Source organism: Narcine bancroftii, chromosome 6, assembly GCF_036971445.1.
Source record: "Narcine bancroftii isolate sNarBan1 chromosome 6, sNarBan1.hap1, whole genome shotgun sequence".
Lineage (NCBI taxonomy): Eukaryota > Metazoa > Chordata > Chondrichthyes > Torpediniformes > Narcinidae > Narcine > Narcine bancroftii.
In genome coordinates, this window is record NC_091474.1 from 141267096 (window position 1) to 141293748 (window position 26653).

Below are 26653 nucleotides of genomic sequence, written 5' to 3' on the forward strand. Positions count from 1 at the left end.
AACCTTTGTATACTGTGTGTGTTTTTTAAAATATTTTTTATTTAAAAAAAAAATCAAAATTAAATAAATATTGAAGATTTTATTTTTGCACTATTCGGTCTTAAATTTTCCCATAGTTGTCTGTTACAGCTGCAAACTCCCCAGCTGACATTTGTCAAACAGGATGTTATTTATGGGTCATACTTACAATTTTTCTCTCTTGATTTGCTGAGCCGATTTTCTTGGGCAGGCTACATCAACCAGTCAACCTAAAAAAAAAACTGTCAAACATTGGTAAACAAGAGCAGCAATAAAGTTCATCTGTGCGATGGGAGAACAAGCTCAGGATGAATCCTTGCTCATTGCTCTGTGTTCCATCATAAGGTAAGAGGAATTTTCAGCTGTTTTATTCCATTCTAATTTTAAAACGTGCAATATTACTTTCCAAATGACAGTCCTTGTAGCCAGCTGTTAAAAGACAGGGAGAAGGAGCTTAGCAAATGAACAAATTTATTTCAGTTGCTAAGGATTTGAATGAGAGTGCATCATTTAACTCTTTAAAATGTTTCAGAATTTTGATCTGCGGAAGTATCAGTTACTGACCAAGAAGTGACTGCACAAATCATTTTTAAAACCCGGTGGAATTTATTGAACGTGAATACGTAAGAAGTTATTCTGATCTGAACATGTAGTTAAGTGTTTTCTTTTGTCCCATGTTAACGATTATATTTTGTAAAGTGAAGTAAGCAGTTGTTTAATGCGTAGTTGTTGGACTGCTTCAATTAATCTATTAATGTTGCTTGCTAGCTAGTATTAAGGCACATTTTCTGAATCCAACATGAAGAGCAAATTCCATCGTGCAAGGCACTTGCATAAGTTAACGTTAGGGAAATTCAAATTTAGTCTCTGGAAATTCCTCATAGTCTCCTGTGGGACATAGTCTTGGGTGGTGTGGTGCCTCTGTTCATGTTATGCAGATACACATAGCATTGAGTAAGGTTAAGTGGGAGGGGAGGGGGGGATGGGTAAATATGTAACTGGCGGGAATTCTGGTGGAAGACATCATCTTCCCAGTCCTTTCTCATGCTGTCACATTTTGTCCATTGGGGCCAAGCACAGGGAGCTAATGCCACCATTTACTCTGGAATGTTGATAGAAAGCATTGGGGATGAAGATCTATCAAAATTGAGCCTCGAGTTCTTCCCTCAACCATACTTCCATGACCCAGAATACCAGGACTTGAGTAACTTGAAAAGCATTGAAGGAATAAAATAGGTTGAGGTTACTTTGGGTAATAGTCATGGGTGTTGAGGTTTCTGTGGGGGAAAATATATTAAAACAAAAGATGAAATGGTTAGTTTTAGTTTTAATACATTGTGGGTGTAGGGCAAAGACATTCTAAGGATTGATTTTAAATGTTGCTTGTGTGTGAGGAGTTAAAAAATCTGTTTGCTTCATCTCAGCATTGTGATGGTTATTTATAAAAGGAATTTCTGTCTTTAGGAGTCGATGAACTTCTTGTGGACATTATGAACAGTGGACTGTTTGTACTGGTGTTGCTAATTGGCCTGCTGCTCCTGTCCTTGCTCAGATCTGGAGAATCTCAACACATGGCAGATGAATCATGTTCAGTACAGATCCTGGTCCCTGGTCTGAAAGGTATAATGTTTGAACCTTTGTAATTTGCAAATTACAGTAGACTGCTATTTACTAATGCTGCATATTTTACTTTAAATTATAATAGTAATATCCCTTGCTCATTCCTGGGTGTAAAATAGAAATTATACTTAATTAATAATAGTGCAGAGTTATTCCATGGTGCAGAAGATAGATGGAGATTGTCAGAATACTTGTTTTGTAAATCCAACATCCATTTGTGAACTAAACACAATTCCTTGAGCAAACAATGAGAAGCTGGAGGACCTCAATGAATCAGACAGCAACCACTGGTGGAAATGATAAGTTAAAAATTTTGGTAGGGCCCTTTGCGGGAGATTAAGGTGGGAAGCTATAAAAGGAGGACTGAGGAGGAGAGATGATAGGATACTGGTCAGAAGAAGGAGGGTGACTCGGAGAGGGGACAGATAGGGGATAAAACTGCTGAGGTGGTGAGAGTAAAGTAAGAATGGAAGCAGATAAAGGAGAGATGGAAACAATGAAAGCAGTTATTGTCCAGCATTTTCTTCCTGCTTTGCCCCTCCTCCCCTTTTAATGCTTGCTGTTTCTCCTTCCTACTCTAGTTTTGATAAAGGGTCCCAATCTGAAACATTCACGGTCCATTTTTCTCCATGGATGTGCCTGACCTGCTGAGTCCCGACAGCCTCTTGTGCTCAGAGATTCCAGCATCTGCTGAATTATTTGATCTGAGACTAAGCATCAGTGGAGTCAGTTATGTCATGACAGTCCACTGCTGGAATTTATATTTTTATTTAGACATACAGCACGGTGATGGGCCCTTTTGGCCCATGCTGCCCAATTGACCTACAAACCCCAGTAGATTTTTGAACAGTGGGAGGTGGGGGGGGGGGAAGAAACTGGAGCACCAGTGGAAGAACATACAAACTCTTAACAGAGAGCGCAGGATTCGAACCCTGGTCCCAATTGCTCGTGATGTAACAGCGTTGCGCTAATCGTGCTGAATGTGGGTGGGTGTTGGATGAGGGCTAGAATGCGTTCAGCTGCAAGGACCTCTCAAGGTTGAATTGCTTGCTGACACACTAGCTCCTAATGTTCTTTTTCCCTCCAATTTTCAAGCTCATCAACTTGAGTTTAAAAATTAGAGGAAAAGGTTAAAACGTGCTCTGCAGAAATGTTGATTTTAGTGCCATATTTAGAAACAATGCAGTGCCAAAGCACAAAATATAAATGACACCACTAACAAGAGAACAGTGAGTTCACCAGGGAAGTTCCTTGTTTGGTTAAAATTGTTTAGGTTCAAACTTCAACAAGTTTTAAATAAAACAAAATTTTTTTATTTAATTTTCTCCCTTAGGAGCTCTTGAATCTGTTGACTCTTCTTGGATAATACGAGAACTGTCAATGCAGATAACAATAGATAAGGAAAGGATGTGAATAAATGTAATCTAATGTGTCTTGGAATACAGTATCTGTTAACAAAGTAGGAAACCAGTGGCAAAATATTTATTAATTGTACAATTAAAATATCCAATTAATGAAAGCTGCTGAATGAATAATTAACTAATAATTCCATCCTGAACATAATGGATTATGGGTCAAAATTGGTCTTAATTCTGTGTGTCTCATGGAACAGTTTACTATAGTTTCATATGGGACCTGCTCGGCATATCTCAAAGTACTCATGCCCACTTCGTTATGTAATTGTATAGTGATTCCTACATGAGTAAAAGCAATAACAAAATGCACATTTATACCTTTTAAAGCAGTAAAACGACCTGTTACATTTGACATAGAATCACACAAGGCAAAATTAGGGGTCCGACCTAAGATTTGGACGAACAGTTCAGTTTTAAAGATAATTTGACAGAAGAGAGGAGGTAGTAGGATAGGATGATTTAGGAAAAAATTCCATCCCTTCGGTTTCCAAATTCATGGCCACTGATGAGCAATTAGGCTTGTGATTGATTAAGAGACCAGATTTGGGCATCGGTGTCAGTTGTGTACACGAAGTTCCTGTGAAGATTGATGATATAAATGATTCATTAGCCTGGTTTTTGACTGCCTTGGTTGGGTAATGCTAGGAGAAAACACAACATTAAAGCGCAGTGCAGGCCCTTCAGTCCATCTTATTGTGCCAACCTATATCTCATCCTAAGCCTAACCCGCTCAACAACAATCTAACCCTTTCCTACCTCACACTCATAACCCTCCATTTTTATTTTTACACCCATCCACCTCTGTAAGAGTCTTTTGTACGTCCTTATTGTCACAGCCTCACCAAAGTGCACTTTTGCATTTCATCAGGTAGGTTAATGAGACGTCTTTATGTCCTGTTGGACAGACAAACTGGACAACGATGTGAAGGCTACTACCTCTGAAATTTCAATACTTCAGTCCTGGCACAGTGAAATATCAGACCACCAAGTTCCAGCACATCACTCATAAACTCGATCAAAAGTGCTACCGATGCGTCAATGTTGACGACACTTGCTTTGAATTCTTTGGTGAACAGTTCAAAGCCCCTGATTCTGAAAGAGCCATCAAGCTATTTAAAAAAAAAACTGATACTGGCTTTGGTTTTATTGAAGAGCAGAACATTGAAAACAATATGTATGTGGAAAGCCATAAATAGCAGATTTAAGCAGGCTATTGTCTTTGTACTCACTGATGGTGTGAGGGTGACTTCTCAGGCCAGATCTATGTGAAATTTCAGCTCTATGAAAGTAGCCAATATCCTGACCCTCAGTGGAATCCATGGTCGTGTGGAGGAAAGGAGCAACACAACAAGCAAAACACAAATTGCAGCATGCCTTTATATAACGAGCACCTGCTGGATGGACATAAAGGAAAGAGGAGCACAGTCTAAAGTTTAAAACAATATTTTTATGGGAAGAATGTGGATTGTAGTTTCCCAGGTGAACGTTAAGAAAGTGTTTGTGAACAATATCTATTTGGTTAGCAAAACAACAATTAGCGGGAGGAACTCAGTGGGAGAAAACGGATGCATGCGTCATGGTGAGTGCAACGCCTGTGTCCCGAGTTTGAATCTGTAAGGAACTTGTACATTCGTCCCATGTCTGCATGGGTTTCCTCTGGGAGGTCCTGTTACCTCCCTCCCTTCAAAACCTACTGAGGTTGTAGGTTTATTTGAGCAGCACAGGCTTGTGGGCCGGAAGAGCCTGTTGCCATGCTGCATGTCTAAATTTGTAATTTAAAAAAAATGTTTTCTCCCACAGATGCTCATAACCTGCTGAGTTCTTCCACAATAATGTTTTTTTTTGCTCCAGATTTCAACATCCAGTCTCTTGTGTGTCCCTCATTGTGTTTAGAATTCATTTCAAAAGATATCAATCCCAAAGTGTCGTCTTAATAATGTTGCGGGAAACTTTTCTTCGGTGGTTAATTTAAGAAATCAACTCTTTTATAAAACTCACTATTCTTTGGAAAATGGAGATTCATAGTGAAAGTGGTTGCTCGTAGCTGGAAGTACTCGCCTAATTTGTAAAAAATCACTTTAAAGGTGGAAATAAAGTGTTTTGCAGAAACGGCAGCCAGCAGTTCTGCATGGTGCTAGATGTGGGCTGTGACTGAGGCACTAAGACAGAGCTGGAGAACTGTGGAATATGCCATCACCCTGTACATCCACACGTTAACTGTCATTACAGTCTTTTAGTTACAGATATGACAGAACTGGAGCATGGAGCTCTTTCCATATTAATTGGACGCATCCACATCAAGGACATTCAGATTCAATCTTTTACCATGATGGAATCATGGAGTCAGAGAGCACAGAACAGGCCCTTCAGCTCAACTCATTCATGCTGACCAACTTGGCATTCTGGGCTAGTCCCATTTGTCTCCATTTAGTCCATCTAAAATCTTCCTATCCATATATCTACTCAATCTGTTGAACACCACGATAGTACATAAATGCATCAGCTATAAAGTTTCCTCTGCTCTTTCCTCAACCACGTACCTCAGCATCTCAATCCAGCCTGCAATTTTAGAAGATGGAATTCTTCATTGTAAAATATTTGTTAATTATTACACCTGCTATTCCATGCCTTGAGATTGGCACCTGCATACTGGGGTCTAAGGTTAGAGGGGTGCCATCTGCATGTGGATGGAAATCATTTCCTGGAAGTTACTCTTCCACTAAGGATAATGCATTCATTATTTGTATTCTGTTCCAGGAGAACCTGGGGAAAAGGGGCAGAAAGGAGAACCTGGAAGGCTAGGAAAAGTTGGCCCAGTCGGACAACCAGGTAACTCAACCAGGTCATCTGTGGTTGGTTAAATATCCAATTCATAAATATTTTGCTTGTAATTTAACATCTTGCCTGCATTGTACATACAAGATGCCTAAAAATTATGGGAATCCGTCCCTGCATTTATTCCTATGCAAAACTATCCTTACTTTTATGCTTTATTCTTGGAGTGTAAAATGTTGCAGAACAATTTGTTAAAGCTGCTCTAAAGTCAGCAAAATATTACAATGGTGTAGCATATGTGCTACTCGAGTGTGAAGAATGACACACACACCACAGCCTTGGAAAACTAGACATTTATTGCTCTGGTCGTTGCGCTTATATGGACCCCTGGTGCTGACATCAAGGCCCTGCGTCATCGGAGCGCCGGCCTCAATTAGCCGGCATTCCCACCAGAGTTCCCCATATTCCTGCTATATGGAAGTCACCTGGGATGACAGCCGCATTCATCAGCCATTTTCATCAGCCTCCGCACGTGGGCAGCTACAATGGAATAAAACCATCAAGAAAGGAACCAAAAAGTGAAATGCAAAATGGGTGCAATTTCATTCTTGAGATTATATTTTTCTACTTAGCATGTTCCCAGTCTGGGATTGGGATGGTGGTGGTGTCAGGGCTTATGGTTAAACAAAGAAAACGCAGGTAGTCCAGGAGTGAATGACACCGAGATGAAGGAAGCTTAATTGAATTAACAGTAGCTAACAAGTGAAATGCATGAAGTTGAAATATTGTTTTCAACATAAATTTAAATATAAGTCATTGTCAGATTTGGGTTGGTTCAGAACTAATTCCAGCAGGAACTAGACTGCAGATTTTTGAAAATGTTTCTGTGATATTTGCCAAGTTTGCTCATTCCATTTTTGACAATACCATATGTGGTGCACAAAATAATCAGGTTGACATGATGGAGTGATTAAACGGTTTTAATTACCAAAAACCTGAGCATTACTGATAAACTACTTGGCCAGGTTCCAAGTACAGGAGCAAGAGGGGGCAAGTCCGGGCACGCCAGCCTTTATTGGGAAATCCGGAGAGGAGCCAAGGGAGGGATTGGGGAAGGTCAGGGAGGTTTGGACTTGTCAGTCCATACATCTATGCAAATGCCTTTCACCACACCATATTAAATAATGGAGAAGTATGGAAAAAAAATTACTGCAAATGAGTCATTTATGTCTGGACTATTGTAGACAGTACTGTTAATAATTTTAGAATATTGACAGGAGGATTCTTTTGATTGGCAGGTGATTAAAAATTCTAAATAAGAGTCTTTCTTTCCAAGAGAATTATCTCATGTCTGGGCATTACTGAAATTATTTTTAACTAAAGCTGTGAAAACATGATCTAATTCTATCTGTGTAGAACTGGTTCATCTGAAAGATTCGGGTAACTTTCAGTGAAATTCTGGAAAGTGGATTCCAACTTGTTTGGAAGGGATTTGCTCTTTTTCAACATAAAATAGCATATTAATATTTATTCCACTTAATGATAGCATGGCACCAAAATATAGGTAGGCACCACCCCCACCCCATTGAGTGAGTTTTTGAATGTCAGTTTGTCTCTCCCCCCCCTCCCCTCCATGGTTACCCTAATCTCCCCCCCCCCACCCCCCGATTAGACTTATTCTGATACTGACCCTGAGTGACCCAGCTATCAATTCCACATTGAAACACAAAAACCTGCAGGCGCTGTGAAGGTAGTAAAAGCACAGAGATGCTAGATGAACTCAGCAGGTCTCGCAGCATCTTTGAAGATGGGATCGACCCCGAAATGTCAGTGTGGACGCTGCAAGCCCTGCTGTGTTCCTCCAGCATTTCTGTCTTTTTACCAATTCTTCATTGTCAGGTTTGATCAGTGGCTTTCAAACTTTTTCTTTCCACTCGCATGCCACATTAAGTAATCCCTGCATTTATGATACCATGGGTGTTCTGTGTTTAGTTGGGGATTACTTGAGCTGGTATTTGGATGGAACAAAACGTTTGAAGACCAGTGTTTTAATCGTACCTCATTGACTCGTTATGTGCACGGTTTCATAAACTCCAAAGGAAATAGGCCAATGACAATTTTTTTCAAGCAAAATATTTCAGTAACAATTGGGTCGAGAGCAGTGATTCTCAACCTTCTCTTCCCACTCACATACCACCTTAAATAATCCCTGACTAATCACAGAGCACCAATGACATAGGGATTACTTAAAGTGGTATGTGAGTGGAAAGAAAATGTTTGAAAACTACCTGGTTAGATGATGCACAACAAGCTCTCATTGAATATTAATGTGTATTCATTTATGATTTTTCAGTGTTTCAGTGATTGATGAGCATGCATATATTTGGTATTGAAAAGATCATTCTAATCATGGCATCCGTTCACCTTCTGCTACATTAATTTTTGTCCCAATGTACGTATTTTGTTACTTTTAACATGCCCCCAACTTAGTGTAAACAGAATGTAAAATATTGTGCCAGTTACATATGCTGAACTCTGAAGAGCATGTATGGGTATGTCAATGTCTGATTAATCTGATCCAATTCAAATGCAGAAAGCTTACCAGCATTGTGCTGCCTGGTATTGAACAATTTCAGTGTCCAGCTGGAATTAACTATTTTGTTTACTGACTTGGAAAATATGATGACTGGCCCGCTCTAGTAAGCCACTGTCAGTTCAATTTAAAGGTAGTTTTCCCCTTTTATGACGAAGAGGGTTGTGACTGAAGCAGATGCCAGCAGCAATGCAAGAAGTGAATCTCACTTAGTGCGAATCTCACTGGGGAAACAGTGACACAACATAATGAGCTGCAACTTTGTCAAATGCTGCACTCGAAGTCTTGGTGTAACCAGCCAACAGGACATCAAGACACCTAGAAGCAGTGCCTTAAGAAGTCAAAGACCTCAGGAGAAGTCAAGGTCAATTCTTTTCTTTCTTTGGGTTGGCTTCGCGGACGAAGATTAATGCATCTTCAAATAACATCAGGCTATGTTCACTGCATCATAACCCTGAAGTTATCTTCCAATACTTGTGATCAATTAGGATTCAAAGCCAGCATCACTCCCTCATGCCACCTTCACACATTTAGTAGGATTGCAAGCATCAGACCACACCTCACAGCTTGAATTCAATGCCAGGTATTCAGTCAAGACAACCAAAGTGCAAACATGAAATGAGAGTTTACCCTCGAGCATATAAACACAATATACAAATGCACTGAAATGCCTGCTTATTGAAACTACACAAGTATGTAAAGCACACCAACAAATAATAAATATAAATTCAATGACCACGAAAGAGAAAAAAAAATTATCTGTAGTATAAATATTTAGCTGCAATTAGTGACAAAAAATGTGATGTTGCAATTGTGCAACTGTTTGGGCTGTACAGGAAGGTTCAAGATTCTGATACCTATTTGAAAAACTCTTTTTGAACTGAGAGGTGGCAGGCGCCTGAAGGTAGCAGTGAGAAAAGAGTTAAACCAGGCTGATAGGAATCCTTTATGATGTTGGCTGCTTTCGTGAGACAGAGCCTCAAGTAGATATCTTCCCTGAATAGGAGATCGATGCCCATGATGGACTTGGCTCGGTTTGTTACTTTCTGTAGTCTTCTTCATTCCTGGGTACTCAAGTTTCTCAACCAGGCCTTGATACAACCTGTCAGTACACTTCCTGAAATGCTCCTGTGGAGGTTCAATAAAGTATTTAACAAAATACGATATCTCCTTTGAAAGTAGAGGCATTGGTATGCTTTCTTCACAGTTATCTCAATGTGCCGGCCTCAGGAGAGGTCCCATATGTGGAGTCCCAGGATCCTGAACAAACTAACTCCCCCTTCCTAAAGTCCACAATCGGCTCCTTGGTCTTGCTGACATTGAGACCGTAATTGTTTTAGCACTACTCAATCAGATTCTCACATATGAATCATTTCATATTATTCAAGTCAAGCCACCTTTATCGTTAATACCATGCTTGCATGGTAAAGATGAAATAGTATTCTCCAGGACCATGAAACATATTTTAATAAAAGTTGGACATTAAAGTTTTAAACTTCTATTCTAAGGTACACTATGCACATCTTTTCTGGGAATTCAGGAGATGATGGCTTGGGGGGAAAAAAACTGTTGTCCAATCTGAACATAATGACCTGAGTGCAACAGTACCTCCTACCAAATGGCAGAAGGGAGAACAATTTAGGTGAAAGGTCTGTAGAGTCCTTCACAATGTTTATTGCCTTTCACCTGCATCAACTGTTGTGGACGTCCTTCATGGTAGGAAGAGAGCTCCCAATTACCTTTTCTGCTGACTTCACTATCCTCTGCAGGGTCATGAGGTCCGACATGGTATAGCTTCAAAACCAGGCGGTGATGCAGTTGCACAGGATGCTTTCGATACATTCTCTCTAGAATGTAGTGAGGGTGGAGGGTTGGAGATGAACTTCCCTCTGCTTTTGCATGGAGCCCAACTTGGCTCTGCAATCATGGCCATAGAGTAAGTGACTGTGTATGCAGCCTTGTTCCCCCTGCATTGATCATCAGCAGGGGTGTGGTGCTACACCACCGGCCAACTGCAGGGGGCAACCTCTGTACCTGCAGGAGTGTAAGGGGACAGGACAACACCTGGCCGGCTGTCAATCAGTCGGCCTGAATGGATCAAGCCTCACCCAGTCAGGTGTCAATCACCCTCCGGTATATAAGCCTGCGCTGGCCTCCCAAGGCCTCACTCAGAGTTGCTGCAGCCACAGCCAGCCTGGCTCTGTGGAAGTCTTTGTGGATTAAAGCCTGTTGTCCAGTCTTTATCTTTGTGTGTGTCTGATTCTGGCTACAGTGCATCACAAGGGGTGATGTAGCTTGGCCTGACTCAAGAATACAGTGATGACAGGGGTGATTTTACACTTGCAGCTATTGTGGAAGCATGTTTAACTTGAAGAAGCACAGGGGTGGGTGCCTAACAAAATGAAGCACTGAGAACAATAGGTCAACAACCATGGTAGGTGAGCAAGGAACACCAGCTGAGTGGAGGGAGAGATCACACTCAGGATCAGCTGTATAGGACTGAAATGAGGAATTCAATGGGGTAGCCCAAACATGGCTGATTGGCATGCAGAGTGAAATGAGGAATTCAATGGGGTAGCCCAAACATGGCTGATTGGCATGCAGAGTGAAATGAGGAATTCAATGGGGTAGCCCAAACATGGCTGATTGGCATGCAGAGTGAAATGAGGAATTCAATGGGGTAGCCCAAACATGGCTGATTGGCATGCAGAGTGAAATGCTGCTGTAGACTCCCTTTCCAGAAAATTTGAATTCAAGTTCAAGAAGCACAGAAGAAACTGGCATCAACGTTGGCACAGGGATTTGCAGAGATCTTGAAGATAGTCCAGTGACGAAATGAGAAACTGGGAAGTAGCTTGGCGAAGGTGTTGGTTTGTTTACCCCCACTCAGAGACTCATTGTGTTGGAATGACATTGTCTGAGTTTTCCCCATCCATTGTTTCTGGGTGCAAAAGCAAGTTTAATCTGCTGTTGTTGGAAGCTTGTCAATAATACTGGAAAGGAAAGGATTCCTCTACCTACTTGTTCAGCTGACAGTGAATCATACAGATCAATTTCTAGCAATCAGACAACAGTGCATTATCTTCATTATCATCTTCTTCATTGGCAAACAGAAACACAAAAGCTGCAGGTATCAGGAGCAGGCAGCGAACTGCTGCAAGAACCTGTTGACTTCCTCCAGCAATTCTGTTCTGCTCAGAGCATTGTGGCAGCTTGATTTTGCCTGGCACAACAGATGAAAGGGTTGATATGGGGCAGGCAACAAGGATTGAAGATATAGCCTGATGACTTTGGTTCATATCTCATACAGCAAAAGCAATGACTGCAGTGGAGCAGAACGTTGGTGCCCTGAAACCACTATAGGCACTGCTCTGGCAGAATCTCACAGTGCTTGGCAAAGCAAGTGCCATGACTAGTGGTAGCCTATTGTAAGTTGCACAACTTCGCCATCCTGAGAAACCAATCATGGTGACAAACTTTCCAGCAATGATCTCATGAGTAGAAGACGAGGGGTGGAAGTAGTTCAACAATCACCATTTTCCTAGGCTGTCATTGAAGACAGTTAGTACAGTGAATGGTGGAATGCTATTACAGCGCCAGCGACTGGGGTTTGAATCTGGCGCTGTCTATGAGGAGATTGTACGTTCTCTTTGTGTCTGCATGAGTTTTCTCAGGGTGCTCTGGTTTTTTTCCACCCTTCAAAACATATTGGGGTTGTTGGTTGTTTGGGGTATTTGGGCTGCACAGGCTTGTGGGCCAGAAGGGCCTGTTGTCATGCTGTATGTCTATTTTTTTTTAATTAAAACTCATAAATGCAGAGCCAGTAATGAACACAGAAACATCTGTTCATTCACAATCTACCTTTCTCTGTCAACAACTATCCAGAACCTGCTTGGTAGTCACTGGGGGGGGGAGTGCACATCGCACCGGGTGACACCAAAATGACTATCTAAAATTTTTTGAGCAGTGTTTCGGCTGCACGCACTGTGTTTTAGTTGCAGCTGATGTTTTTATTGTCGCTGTTTATGTACAATTTTCTGGTGTTTTTGCTACAATATTGTAATTACTATTTGTGAACGGATATCAATACCTTTTTTTAAGAATGAAGTAATTAAAGGAAAAGGAGAAAAATCAAAAAGGGGCTTCTACTCAATTACTAATAATGTAACTACTGTAATAACATAATTCAATGTAGAAAGAATTTACAAAACAATTTTGTTGTTAGTATTCATATAATCTAATAAATATTACATTTAAAAAATTTACAACTATATTTATCACATATTATTCTATATTTTTACAACTATATTTTTTTCACTTTAACCACATGAAATTATATAAAAGTAAATACATTTGTGTTGTGCATATGATATTGTAATTTAAAGGTGTAATTTAAATTTTGATAGTTGTTTATCTGACTACTTACTATTCCCGTTACATTCAGTGATATATGGGAATTACGATTTCTGAGTAGCATTTAGTACAAAAGACATTACTAAAGATTCTGTATGGTCTGGTACAGGAGGAGGTCCATGGAGGGGTGACACCATGAGTTGCCACACTGAGTGACACCAATCCTAGTGATGCCACTGTTGGTAAAAACGCACACAAAAAAAGAGGCTCAATATGTTCCAAAGCAAATTGACAAATGAAGATGTGGGAGGAACAGTGGAGTGAGAATTAGAGCTGCTGGTTCGCGGCATCAAACACCCAGGTTCACTCCTGACCTTGGCTGCGTGGAGTTGGCATGCTCTCCCTGTAACTGCATGGGTTTCTCTCAGCTGAGCAGGTTTCCTCTACCAATTGGACACTGTGAATTCTGAGTCGGTGAGTGATAAAATCTGGGGAGCTGATGGGAATGTGGGGAGAATAGCACACATCATTAGTGGTCAGTGCAGTCTTGGCAGCCCCAAGGATCAGTTTCTGTGCTTTATCTGTTTATGTCTCTTTGAGATCATATCAGATTGCAGATGGAAGCCGACTTATGATTCCTGTAACTTTAGCTTTTGAAATATTTCAGTGAGATGGTCCTTATTGAAATGAAAATTTAAAATCTGTTTCTCGCTGAAGTTCAGGAAAACATGCTAAATGTTTATATCCTCTGGCTAAGGATCCTTCTGCTTACCCCAAACTCCCACTACCCACTTTCTCTACCCAACACCTCTGCTCTTTCTCCACCAAAAAGTGGGAGCCATTAATTTGTGGAGAAGCTTTGCAGTCAGCAAAAAATGGAAAATTGTCACGGCATGAGATCCAAGTCTTGGCAACTCAAGACAACTCCAGAAAATGGCAAACACCTAGACTATAACAACAGGTAGAAGAGCTCAACTAACAATTAAGTAGTATCTATAAACATTATTGGTACTGTTCTGTTTAGCCATGTTAGAGGAGAATATTTATAGTGTTGAGCTCTAGAAAGACAGTACTGGCATCATATAAGCATTAATTCAGTCAGATTTTCATTACACGTGCTTCTTCATCAAAATGGTATCTGGCACAATTTGTCCTCCAAATGTCATCATTCACTAAAGATGCAGTTTTTGAGCTAACAATACCATTAAGAATATAGCAAGATCTTGTTTTTTAAGAGGGGAAAAATCAACTTTGCATTTCTTTCAGTATTTACCAACCCTGGGAAGATGAGGCACCAAACATAGCAATTATTTTGTGTGGTGGAGGAATGGAAAATAAGAGTACATAATCTTAAAATTAGAATCAAGTCAACAGTGAGGAATGCGAACAGTGAGGAAGAAATCATTTCTATGCAGTCAAAATTTGGAATTTTGGGTGCTTTTTAAAAAAAAAAAGAATGTTGATATCATTGGAACTTGTCATAGAATTATACAGCACAGAGCAGGCCCTTCAGCCCATTAAGTCCATGCAGACCATCCTTCATCCATTTACATTAATCCCATTTTAAATCCATGTTTCAGATTGATACAGATTATTTTTGTTGGATACAAATGTAAAGAGTCATGGATCTAAGACAGGTGGTCCATTTGAATATTGAGCAGAGTCAGAAATGAGCTTCTTATCAGTTCTTCATTTCTCAGTACCTCAAAAAGCAGAATATTTCATGCTTCTTGGGAGTAACAAAATAAAATTTAAATTAATTAAAATAGAGAACACTAACTCTATTGTGACTATGAGCATTGAAAGAATGCAAATCCAGTAGATGTTAGAGTTCGTTTTTTTTTAAAATCTGCTTGCAGCTGGTTAATCAGCATATAATTCTAAATTCAGAAAAATGAACAATTTCCCACAATCTCTGCCTCTTGGTTTGTACCTCCCAAGCAGCATAACCACTACTACGTGTCAAATGATCATAAATTAATTTTCAAATGTCATTAGCTCACCAGCTATAACATGGGCTTGTTTTACAGAACACTGCTTGTAAGTGGTCTGGCACTATGTTTCAAAAAAAGGACACGAGGTCATCGCTAACATAGCCAGGGAATGAATTTAATGACTAGCTGGTTAGTCCATGTGTTTATATCTATTTGTACTTATGGATCCAATGTCAGTTTTTGAATTATTTCTGTTTAAATCTGTGTGGACCTCCAAAGTTCTGGAACAAAAGTTCAAACCACAGCTAGAGCTGGATTTTTAGCAAAAGTGTCGAGATTCTGGCAGTGGGGTGGCCATTAACTTATTCTCCATAAAGTGCTAATGACGCAGCTCCAAACCAAACCAGGGTGGTGAGGAAAGTATTTGGTGTATCTTCCCTCATCAGTCTGGGCATTGAAGACAGGATCAAGGATGGCATGTTACAATTGTTTTCAGATGGTAAGATCACACTTGGAATATTGTGCCCACATCTATTAACCAGCTATAGAAAGCATATTAAGCTGGAAAGGATGCAGAAACTGTTCATGATGATGTTATCAGGACGGCTTGAATTATAAGAGAGGCTGGACAACTGGGACTTTTCTCTCTGGGGTGAAGGAGGCTAAGAGGGACTTCAGAGGTTTCTAAAACCATGAGGAACACTGATAAGGTAAATAGTCATTCTCTTTTTCCCAGGATAGAGCGATATGAAACTTGAGGGTGTGGATTTAAGGTGAGAGAAGAAAGATTTAATAGGGGATCCTCACTCAAAGGGCAATGGGTATCTGGAACGAGCTGTCAGAGGAAGTGGTCGAAGCAGGGACTATATAATGTTCAAGACATTTCAATAGATACATTGGATAGGAAAGGTTTAGAGCAGTGATTCTCAACGTTTTTCTTTCCACTCAACTTTACAATGTTAAATAATTCCTCTGCCATAGGTGCTCTGTGATTAGTAAGGGATTGCTTAAGGTGGTATGTGGGTGGAAAGAAAATGTTTGAAAACCACTGTTGTAATCGTACCTAATTGACTCATTATGTGCACGATTTCATAACTCCAAAGGAAATAGGCCAAAGACAATTTTTCTCAAGCAAAATATTCCAATAACAATTGGGTCTAGAGCAGTGATTCACAACCTACCCTTCCCACTCATATACCACCTTAAGCAATCCCAGAGCACCGATGGTATAGGGATTACTTAAAGTGGTATATGAGTGGAAAGGAAAAGATTGAGAAACACTGGTTTAGAGGGATATGGACAGAATGCAGGCAAATGTAACCAGATTGGACAATGGAAACTCTAGGACTAATAATACCATTGCCAGTGAACATATTCGGCCACTTCAACATACCATGGGCCAATATCACTCCAGTTTTTTCGAAGCTCTTGTTCTTAAGTTTCCTACCTATTATAATTACATGAACACTTTCACCACAAGGATTACAACAGTTGTTTTGGTTAGTGTCTCTACATCTAGAGTAATGAAAAAAGGGAAATAGATAGAAGGGAAATTGCTTTAGAGAAAAACTTGTTCATTTTTAATTAGATTCTATTAATAATAAAAAATAATCGTCATCAGATGGATAATTTTCAAACACCATCTTCAGTTTTGTGATGCACCTTTTGTTTCGAAAGGACAGAAATACCTATCAAACTGACCAGAATTGTAGATTTATGCCTCAAGTTTATTTCTACTGTTTGGAGTGTTCCTGTGCATGCATATTTCTTGAAAAGACAGACACTGAATATGCTCTTATTAATCATAAATATTTCTGCAAAGTGAAGAAATTAATCCAATGAAGTTGTAAAGATTGTGTTGGATAATCTATGACTTTTTCCTTTCCAGGACCAATGGGTGAAAAAGGCTCAAAAGGCATGATGGGTCGTCATGGTAAAGTAGGGCCAGCTGGGTTAAAAGGTATTTAATAATTCATGTCAAGATCATAGATACAAAATCGAGCTCAATAAAAATATCTTTTAAAAAGAAAGAAAATCTCGCTACCCTTTTGGTGATATTTCTGCCTCTGCTAACTAATGTGAGTTTCTTAGATATATCTTACAGCAATAAATTTCCTCCCACAGTAGTCATTACTTTATTTGGTTAGTGTAGCGGTTAGCGCAACGCTATTACAGTATTAGAGACCCAGGTTTGCATCTGGCATTGCACCCAAGGAGTTTGTATATTCTCCCTATGACCTGTATGGGCTTTCCCCAGGAGTTCTGGTTTTCTATCACCCTCGAAAAAAAATGTACAGCTGGAGTGGCCAAACTTTTTTTTTTGTTGTGGGCCATGTACAGAAAAATATAAAGAGTCACTGGCCAAACAATTTTAAGCCCAGCAGTTTTCAGCCACCATTAGCATCTTTAGCAGGCTGTACAGAGATGAGGGCAGTCAGATTGGGAGGTTGGACCCTGTGGGGGAGTGCTGAGACTTTGGGTCTGCACCAGCAGTGGCGCTGGCATTACAGCAGCTCTGGCAGCGCCATTCTTTCTAACAGCCCACTTAAAAATGGGCAACGGGCTGCAGTTGGCCCGGGGGCCAAAGTTTGGCCACCCCTGATGTACAGGACTGTGGATTAATTGGGCAAAATTGGCAGCATGTGTTTCAATGGCTGGAATTGGTTTCTTCCATGCGGTTAAAAAAAATTCCACCTCCAGGCTTAATGACCACCCTAATTGTTTCACGTCTGTCTTTCTCCAAACCTGGCCAGACTGTGCAAATGATATATAAATGCCCACAGGCTGAATCGGGTGAGTTTTGAATAAAGACATTATGGGATAGTTGGATGTGCAGACCACATAAAGACTCAAATTTGGGCTCATGGTTGCTCTGGATGAGGTGATCTTAAGATCCAGGAAGGAGCAGATGGCTAAAGGGAAGACAAATTGCCCAGGGTTTTCCTAATTTGGCAAGTGAAGCAGGGGGATGGGGGGTGGGAAATAAACTTTATATGCAAGCCCATTGAGGAAAAGTTTAGACTTGGACTCATAATTGACATATTTGTTAAGTTCAGGCAAAAAGCATATTTGTCTGTTGAGGCACTAAAGATCTCTCAATACTTTGAAAAATCTACTTTGTCATTTTACACAGGACAATTTTTCCTTATTATATCTCTATTTATTTAAGTGATTAAAATTAGTTTTTGTTTTCAGAGAAGTGCAGGTTATATCTCAATGACATTTGTTAGGAATGTTCACTGTCTAGTTTTCACACTTGTTCCTCCATTTTGGGAATGGTTGACAAAGTTTTGATACAAGCTTAATTTCTTATTATATGCATGCATAATATGGGAAAAATGTAATACTTTCTCCTTCTGGTTTAGGATTTCCCATGAGGAAATGTTTTCTTGGAAATTTACTGAAATAAAACAACTTCTTATCCAACACAGCATGCCTTCAATCAAGGAATTTTTCCCAAGATTTTTGATAGATTTTTTCAAAAAAATAAATATTTTCAGTCAGAATGTTAATCATCTTCTCCTTAATTATAATCTTCTCCTAAATTATACTTAGAGGTTGGAAGAATTTGTGTTGGGGGGGAACTATTGCAGCATCTGCTGCAGCAGCGTTACCAAATAAAGAGACGTCCACACAAGGTGAGTGTAAACCAAAGACTGACTTTACTGGTTTGAATTCCCCACATCTCCATGCTGGCCCACCCACTTCTGGTGATGTACCCGCCAGCTTCCTGAAGTGATGTCATCACATCACGGTGTCACTCTCCGGCCAGCGGGCCGCTACGCTTAAGTGGAGGGCTCTTTAGCTCACACGTGGCGCTAGGCATGGGCTCCTTCTCGGCAGTGAAGGGGAGCCTGGACCATCTTGTCCAGCCGCGTGTTATGGCGATTCAGCCAGTTTACTCATGCGGTTGTTCGGCCCGCTACACCTACCCCCCAACCCCCTCCACAATTGCCACCACTCTCTGAGCGGACTGACTTAGTCTTTGGGCGGTCTACCTCTGTGTTTGACCCGGGGGTCCGGGAATGGCAAGTCGGAGTCCATCTGCGCAACTTTAAGGCGGTTAACTATGAATCTGTCCCTTTGGCTGACAATATTCAATGTGAGCACCACGCCATCTCTCCACAGTACTTGAAGGGCCCTTCGTATGGGCACTGTAGGGGGTCCCTTGCTGTCCTCTACATATGAAAATGTAGTGGGTGGACTGCAGGTCCCCTGGGATGGAGAGCTGTGCGCATACACCTTCTCTGCTGACCATGCTGGTAGGTCCTCCTTTGATGCCAGCAGATCCCAAGCAGTACCCATAGGAGCTTGTCCATCCAGTTCAGTCCGGTTCAGTCAGGCTTTCAATGTGGCCTTCAGGTGGCTGTGGAACTGTTCGACCAGTCCATTTGCTTGGGGATGGTAGGCTGTCATATGGTGGACCTGGCTGCTGCAGAATTTATACAGGTTGGACCAGACAGAGGAGGTGAACTGCGCTCCTCAGTCCAATGTAACATTGGTCAGGACTCTGAAACGCACGACCCAGGTGGTGAGGAAAGCCCAGGTGCACGTCTCTGTGTCATACGCAACCATGAGTATCACCTCTGACCACCTGTTGATGGTCGTGAACAGATACCTCATCTCCTGGCTCACTGGGAGGAGGCCAACAATGTCGATGTGGACATGTTCAAACCTGCATTGCGCTGGCTCAAAAGACTGTAGGGGATTTTAATGTGCTGATGCACCTTGGCACACTGGCACTGTAAGCAGGTTCAAGCCCACAGGGTAACATCTCGGCAGAGTCAATGCCACACGAACTTGTCCGAGTGCAGGCAGACTGTGGACCTTATGGAGGGGTGAGACAAACTGTGGATCTTGTCAAAAACCCATTGCCACTAGGTTGTGGGTAGGACAGGCCTTGGGGATCTGGTGGAGATGTCGCACAGCACGGCTGGTTTTCGTGGTGTGGGACAGAAATCTCTGACCTTCAGGCTGGTGATGGCTGTCCAGTATGCCTGGATGTCTGTGTCCTCTCTCTGGTCCTTGGTGAGCTGGGTGACGTTGAGCCTTCCACGGGTTGCGGCAATAGCGGGTGAAGACAGCACGTCGGCTACTACTTTGGCCTTGCTGGCAACATGGCAGATGTCTGTGGTGAATTCCGATATGTTGAAGAAGTGCCATTGTTGTCTTGATGACCACGGGTCCGAGACCTTGGTGAGCGCGTAGGTCAACAGTTTGTGGTCTGTGGAGGTGGTGAACACCCTTCCCTCTAGCATGTAGCGAAAGTGTCTTTTCGCCAAGTACAAGGTCAGCAGTTTGTGGTCAAACGTGCTATATTTGAGCTCTGGTGTTCGAAGGTGCTTACTGATGAAGGCGAGGGGTTGCCAGTGCTCATTGACTTATTGCTCTAGCACCGCACCCACTGCTCTGTCCGAAGTGTCTGTTGTGAGGGCCGGGTGGGTGGGGGATAGGCAGGATAGGGTGTGACAGTGCTGTGGCCTTCACCAGTGCTGTCTTGGTGGCATGGAAAGCCTCCATGGCCTCCTGCATCCATTGCACCATCTTGTCGCTGAGTTTGCTACAATCTGAGGTGCCCACCTGCTTCAAAAGAACATCTGTTCAAAAGCACTCTGTTGCCCAAGAGGTGCAAAGTGTCCTGCTTCAACAACTCATGGCCAGTGGCACTAACATCTATCGGCAATGAAGTGCTTTGGAGCAGATCAATTCCTGTCTCAGGAAGGACCTCGATCCACTTCAGTCTGCTTACAGCCATAACAAATCAATGGCAGATGCCACCTTTCTGGCTTTCTGTGTTAGATCACCTTGTTGTAGCTCAGCATTCAATATCAGCAAAGTTTATGATCGAACTTGGGGATCTGGCTCTCTGTTCATCCTTCTGCAACTGGATTCTCAACTTCCTCACTGGCAGGCCCATTCCGTGAAGATTGACAACATCACCTTCTCCTCGCTGATTATCAACACAGGCACCACAAGGCTGTTTGTTTAGTTCTCTGCTCTTAGCCCCGTGCACTCATGATTGTGTAGTCAAGTTTGGCTCCAATAGAATCTAAAATTGCTAATGGCACCACCTTTGTTGGCCAAATAATGGGAAATGATGAGACAGAATGCAGGATGGAGACTGAGAATCTGGTTGGGTGGTGCTAGAACCACAATCTAGCTCTCAATATTATCCAGATCAAAGAATCTATTGTGGATTTTAGGAAAAAGACTGAGGGATCGCACATCTATCTGCATTGATGAAACAGCTGAGCAGAAGATTAGTACCTTCAAGTTCCTGGGAGTCCACATATTGGAGGACCTCTCCTGGAGCCAAACACATCAAGGTAACCTTGAGGAAGGCACCTCAACTCCTTTTTAAAAGTTTGAGAGCAATTCATACGTACGGCTGCTCTTCATCGACTACAGCTCAGCCTCCAGTACTATTATTCTTTCAGTGCTGGTCAAGAAGCTACAAACTCTAGGCCTCTGCACCCCCTTCTGCAACGAGATTCTTGACTTTTCCATCAGAAGACCACAGTCAGTATAAATTGGAAACAATGTCTCATCCTCACTGATTATCAACACAGGCGCACCCCAAGGATGCGTGCTTAGCCCTCTGCTCTACTCATTGTGCACCCATGTCTGTGTGGCCAGGAATAATTCCAATGCTATCTACAACTTTGCCAATGACACCACAGTTGTCAATAGAATTGCAAATGGCAATGAGGAAGCGTACAGGAGGGAGATAGATCAGCTCATTGAATGATGTAACAACCACCTTGTGCTCAACATCAGCACAATCAAGGAGATGCTTGTAGACTTGAGGAGGAAGTCGGGAACAGGACCCAGAGAGGGTCAAGAACTTAAAATTCCTGAGTGTCAACATCTTGAAGCATCTCTCCTGGAGCCTCCACATTGACGCAATCACAAAGAAGGCTCGCAGGCGACTATACTTTGTGAAGTGTCTGAGACGATTTAATATGTCACTGAAGACTCTCGTAAACTTCTCCAGGTTACTGTGGAGGGCATTCTGGCTGGTTGCATCACTCTTTAGTAGGAAGGAGCCAACTCTCAGGAGAAGAATAAACTCCAGAGGCCTGTTAACTCACCCTGCAACATCCCTGGCACCAGACTTCACTCCATCGAGGACATCTACATGAGGCAGTGTCTTAAAAAGGCAACCTCTATCCTCAAAGACCCCCCACCACCCAGGCCTTGTCATTCTGCTACCATTGGGGGGGGGGGGGAAAAGGTTCAGGAGCCTAAAGACGAGCACTCAGCAGCACAAGGACAGCTTTTTCCCCTGCATCCATCAGATTCCTGAATAATCAATGAACCAAAGAGACTGCCTTACTTGTTGTACACTATTATTATTATTTATTGTATGGTAATGTTGTAAGATGGTTATAATATGAATATATGTACTAAGATGCTGCTGCAACACCTCAAATTTCAGGTCTTGGTCATGACAATAAATTCTGATTCTGACATTTGGCATGTCGCCAAATACTCAGGCACACTTTGGAAATATACTGTGAAACAAGAAAGTGTACAGATGCTATAACTGTAGTAAATGCACAAAAATGCTGGAGGAACTCAGCAGGTCACACAGCATCCAAATGTTGCCTCCTACAGACATTATGTGACCTGCTGAGTTCCTCCAGCATTTTTGTGTATTTATGTGGGATGTTTACAGACTGATTTCTATTATAGCCTGGTTTGGGAATTCAAGTGCCCAGAAGACTGCAGAAATGAGAAAACAGAGCCAAGTCCATCACAGGCTCTGATGCACCATCAATAACTTGACTTGGATGTAAACCGAGGCTATTATTAGCCGTAGAATGGAGGCACATCCAAGCTGGTTGACTGCCCTGAACTGGGGAGGGGGCTGTGGAAGAGTCATCTTTATTCAGGAGTCTGTGGAAGGGGCCACAGGTACAGCCGGCCAATGGGCGTGCCCAGACTGGTAAATATACAGACAGTGTTTTACCACACTGATCTCCCATCTGTTGAAGACATCGATGTGAGGACATAAAGGATGTCAAAGGACCCCCATCACCCTGATTACAACATCTCCTCACAGCTACATTCAGGAAGAAGGTTCAGGAGTCTGAAATACAGCACGTCTAGGTTCAAGATGTTTTTTCCCCCCAATGGCTTTCAGGCTCTTGAACCCCTCCCTCACCACCCACCCACCCCCCCCCACTACCCCTAACTATAAACTCGAACCAGAAAAACTACCTGACTGCAGTATTGAAACATCCCCCTTTTTTTAATCTTGCACTAACTGTAGTAAATATTTTCTATCTATCCTTTATATTTATTTTCTCTTTTTGTTCTGATGTAATTTAACATATACTATTGTTGTTGATTTTTTAACAAATAACATACCTATCTGGCTGTAGCAAGACAGAATTTTGATGCACTTGCCTACATTGTAATTCTGTGCATAATATCAATGCAAACTCTTTATATCGTTATCACCTTGTATTTATTGTTTATTAGGAAGGAAAGGGGAGGCTGGCAATATGGGCCTGAAAGGAGAAACTGGCGACCCAGGTAGATTCATTAGATCACCTCTTGAGTACAACACACTTTGGGTTAATGTGTTGCCTTTATTCTATATCTGAAAAAAAAATCTTATACGATCTCCTCAGGCTTACCCTGTGAATGTGGCCAACTCAGAAAGATAGTTGGAGAAATGGACATCCTTGTAACGAAGATTACAAATGAACTTAACTTCATTAAAAATGGTAAGTTGGATCATTTATATCCAGCAAGATTTTTTTTTTGCCAAGAGAGTCTTTGGAATCTGGAATGCACTGTCCAAGGGAGTAATGGAGGAAGAGACTCTTGGGTCATTTCAGATGGATTGCCATGTTACTGAATTGCTGGTAAATGTGATTAGTATAGATGGGTACATAATATTCAGCACGGACATGGTTGGCTGAAGAGGCATTTTCTGTGCTGTGTGACTCGCATGTATGACACAAGAGGAGACCATTTGATACATCGAGTCCAAGCTGGTACACAGAGTAAACACATCAATTGAATTCCCCAACCTTTTCACCTGCCCCATTTTTTTCACATATACATGCTGAAAGAAGTAAAATTGAGTGATTATAACAAATGTTTACCAGAACTGATTCCTGGAATAGTGAGTATGTAACATGGAGAGAAATTAAGCAGGCTAAATCTCTACCATCCTCTGTTTAGTAGAATAAAAAGGGATTGAAATGTCAATTGAATTTTATCAATAAGATTAACACAAAATTTATTTTTTTTCTATTTGGATCCAATATGATCCAGGCATGAATATGTGTGCACACTTGAAGTGGAGAACAAGTTTGGAGGGTCCAAGAAATGATGAGCCTGAACACAGTACAATAACAAGAATCTTTATTCACAGGCAGGGGAAGTCGCAAAGACACACACAGATAAATAAACTACATACAATTCATGTGCATTGGATGCTGGTTAATCACTGGTAATCACACCTTCCGATAAATCTATGATAATTGCAACTCCTGATTGTGAAATGAAGATTAAACCAACTGTACCCACTGCCCACAGGCATGGTATCCCACTTGACAACAGAATCTAATTACACTGATAACAAGAATAAGGCACAACAGTCCTTTCCAGGTCTCCACCACCACCATAGCCCCTCTAGCCTGCACCGCTATAAGATAGCCTCTCGCTTTCTATGCTCTTGGAAATACAGACGCAACCTATCACACCTCTCCCTGTAACCCCAGCTATCTAATCTTGGTCAATATTCTCTTCACCCCTTCCACTTTATTATTGTTCTTCCTATAGCTGGGCAACTAGAACTGCAAACAGTGAATCTATGAGCTGTCACCGTCACTACCTAATCCATCCACAAATAAAATTATGCAGCATGAAGATTTGGATTCGTTGCAGAGGAGCGAGTAACAGAACTATATAGGAATATTTTGATATTTTCCCCCTCAACAGCATTTGAATAAAGATAGTTGAACAGACCAGGTCATGCAATAGTTTCTGTGCAGGAAGTAGAGTCTTTGTAAAGCTGTTTATGTCTTATTAAATATAACAGAAATCAAAGTCCTCACTTTTCAGCACTGCCCTCCCCTGCAGCTGTTGCTGGAGTACGAGAGGTAGAAAATAAGATTTATCTGCTGGTGAAGGAAGAGAAGAGGTACATTGATGCCCATGTGTATTGCCGTGACCGAGGAGGACTTCTCATAATGCCGAAAGATGAGGCAACCAATAGCCTCATTGCAGCTTATATCAGCGAAGCAGGGCTCAGCAGAGTATTCATTGGCATCAATGATCTGGAACAGGAAGGTCAGTTCAACTTTGCAGATGGATCACCCCTTCTGACCTTCAACAAATGGCGGAATGGAGAGCCGAACAATGCATACGACAAAGAAGATTGTGCAGAAATGGTATCTTCTGGGGGCTGGAATGATGTTGCCTGTCACATTACAATGTATTTTGTCTGTGAATTTGACAAAGACGTCCCATAACTCAGTTAGCTCCTGATGTAGAATATTACTTCACATCTGCAATGGATAAATTGGTAATCATGTTAAATGTTACGATACCTCAAGGGAGAATGATTAGAACAACCAGAGTTTTAGTCTGAATTTTAATTTTCACTGTTGTTAAATATACAGCACAACTAAGATAAATGTATTAATTTTTAGCAGAACAGTTTTCTCCTTTGTCTTTACTGAAAACAAGACAAAAGATAACTTAGAATTGATAGGATAGTGTCTCAAGTCTAGGTGTCCAGAAGGCAGGTTAATAAAAATCAAGAGGTGTGTGTAATCAGAAATCATTTGTTTAACAGTGTTGCATCAAGCCAATATAACACATTTTTTTTGGTATTTATATTTATCTTGTTTGTCATTTGACATTTTGATTATTGAATGGTGTAAAGGTAAGTTAAACTTGCTGTTTTGAATTGTCAAAACCCCAGACCTCCACACCACCAACTCCTCCTGAATCGGGGTGGGGTGGTGGGGGATTGGTCTGAGATTTTGTAAAATCTTAAAAGGAATGAAGGTAAATAATATTTCTGGGAGGAACAGAATTCAGAAAATAACTTCTCAATTCTTTTTGGAATTTCCATGGCCAGGACCTGTCATTATTACCATGTATTAGACAGAATGCATTAAAGTTTCCTTAGGCTTTTAAATTTAATTTTGATTTATCATATGGTCCTCAATATTCAACAATTCCAACTCACTTTGCCTATTTACAATGAAAATTACGAGTTGTTAAAGATGTATTCTAGTTCTGTTTCTTGAAAAAGACAGAGGAAGTTGAAGCTGTTACTGCATTTATTTTGGTGTCTATCACATAACTTCAGAAAATTGAATCAGAATTTATTGTCATGAACATGTCACAAAATTTGTTGTTTTGCGGCAGTGTCACAGGTGAAAATATTGCTTTAAATTGTAGTTAAAAATAAATAAATTAGTGCAAACAATGAGAAAATGAAGTAGTGTCTGTGGTTCATTGTCCATTCAGAAATCTGACGGCTGTTTTTATTCTGCTGGGTGTTCATCTTCAGGCTCCTATGCCTCCTGATGGTAGCAGCATGAAGAGGGCATTGCCTTGAGGATAGAGGCTCCTCTCTTAAGACACCGTCTCTTGTAGATGCACTCAATGGAGTGAAGACTGATGCCAATGAAGGCACTGGCCAAGTTCACATCTCTCTGTAGCCTTTTCCTGTCCTGTGCATTGGCAGCTCCATACCGGCCAGTGATGCAACCAGTCCGAATGCTCTCTGCGGTACACCTGTCGAAATTTGCAAGAGTATTTGATGAGATACCAAATCTCCTCAAACTCCTCAATTTTAAGTTGCTGGCAAGCCTTCTTCATGATTGCGTCAAATATGAGGGCCCCAGGATAGATCTTCAAAGATGTTGACACACAGCAATTTAAAGTTTAAAAAAAAAATATTTTATTTT

The 26653-nt window shown here is 41.2% G+C and overlaps 1 protein-coding gene across 2 annotated transcripts; it reads left to right on the forward strand.

Moving 5' to 3' along the window:
* Positions 1-139: 139 nt before the first annotated feature.
* Positions 140-26177, forward strand: colec11 (collectin sub-family member 11). Of its 2 annotated transcripts, none has more exons than XM_069886202.1 (7): positions 140-363; positions 1483-1638; positions 5811-5882; positions 16597-16668; positions 23196-23249; positions 23348-23443; positions 24792-26177. In XM_069886202.1, the coding sequence occupies exons 2-7, from the start codon at positions 1509-1511 to the stop codon at positions 25199-25201; spliced, it is 834 nt and encodes a 277-aa protein (XP_069742303.1). In that variant the 5' UTR covers positions 140-363; positions 1483-1508; the 3' UTR covers positions 25202-26177. The 2 variants fall into 2 exon arrangements, with proteins under 2 accessions (XP_069742303.1, XP_069742304.1); XM_069886203.1 differs by having other exon boundaries at positions 147-363; positions 24810-26177.
* The last annotated feature ends 476 nt before the right edge of the window (positions 26178-26653 follow it).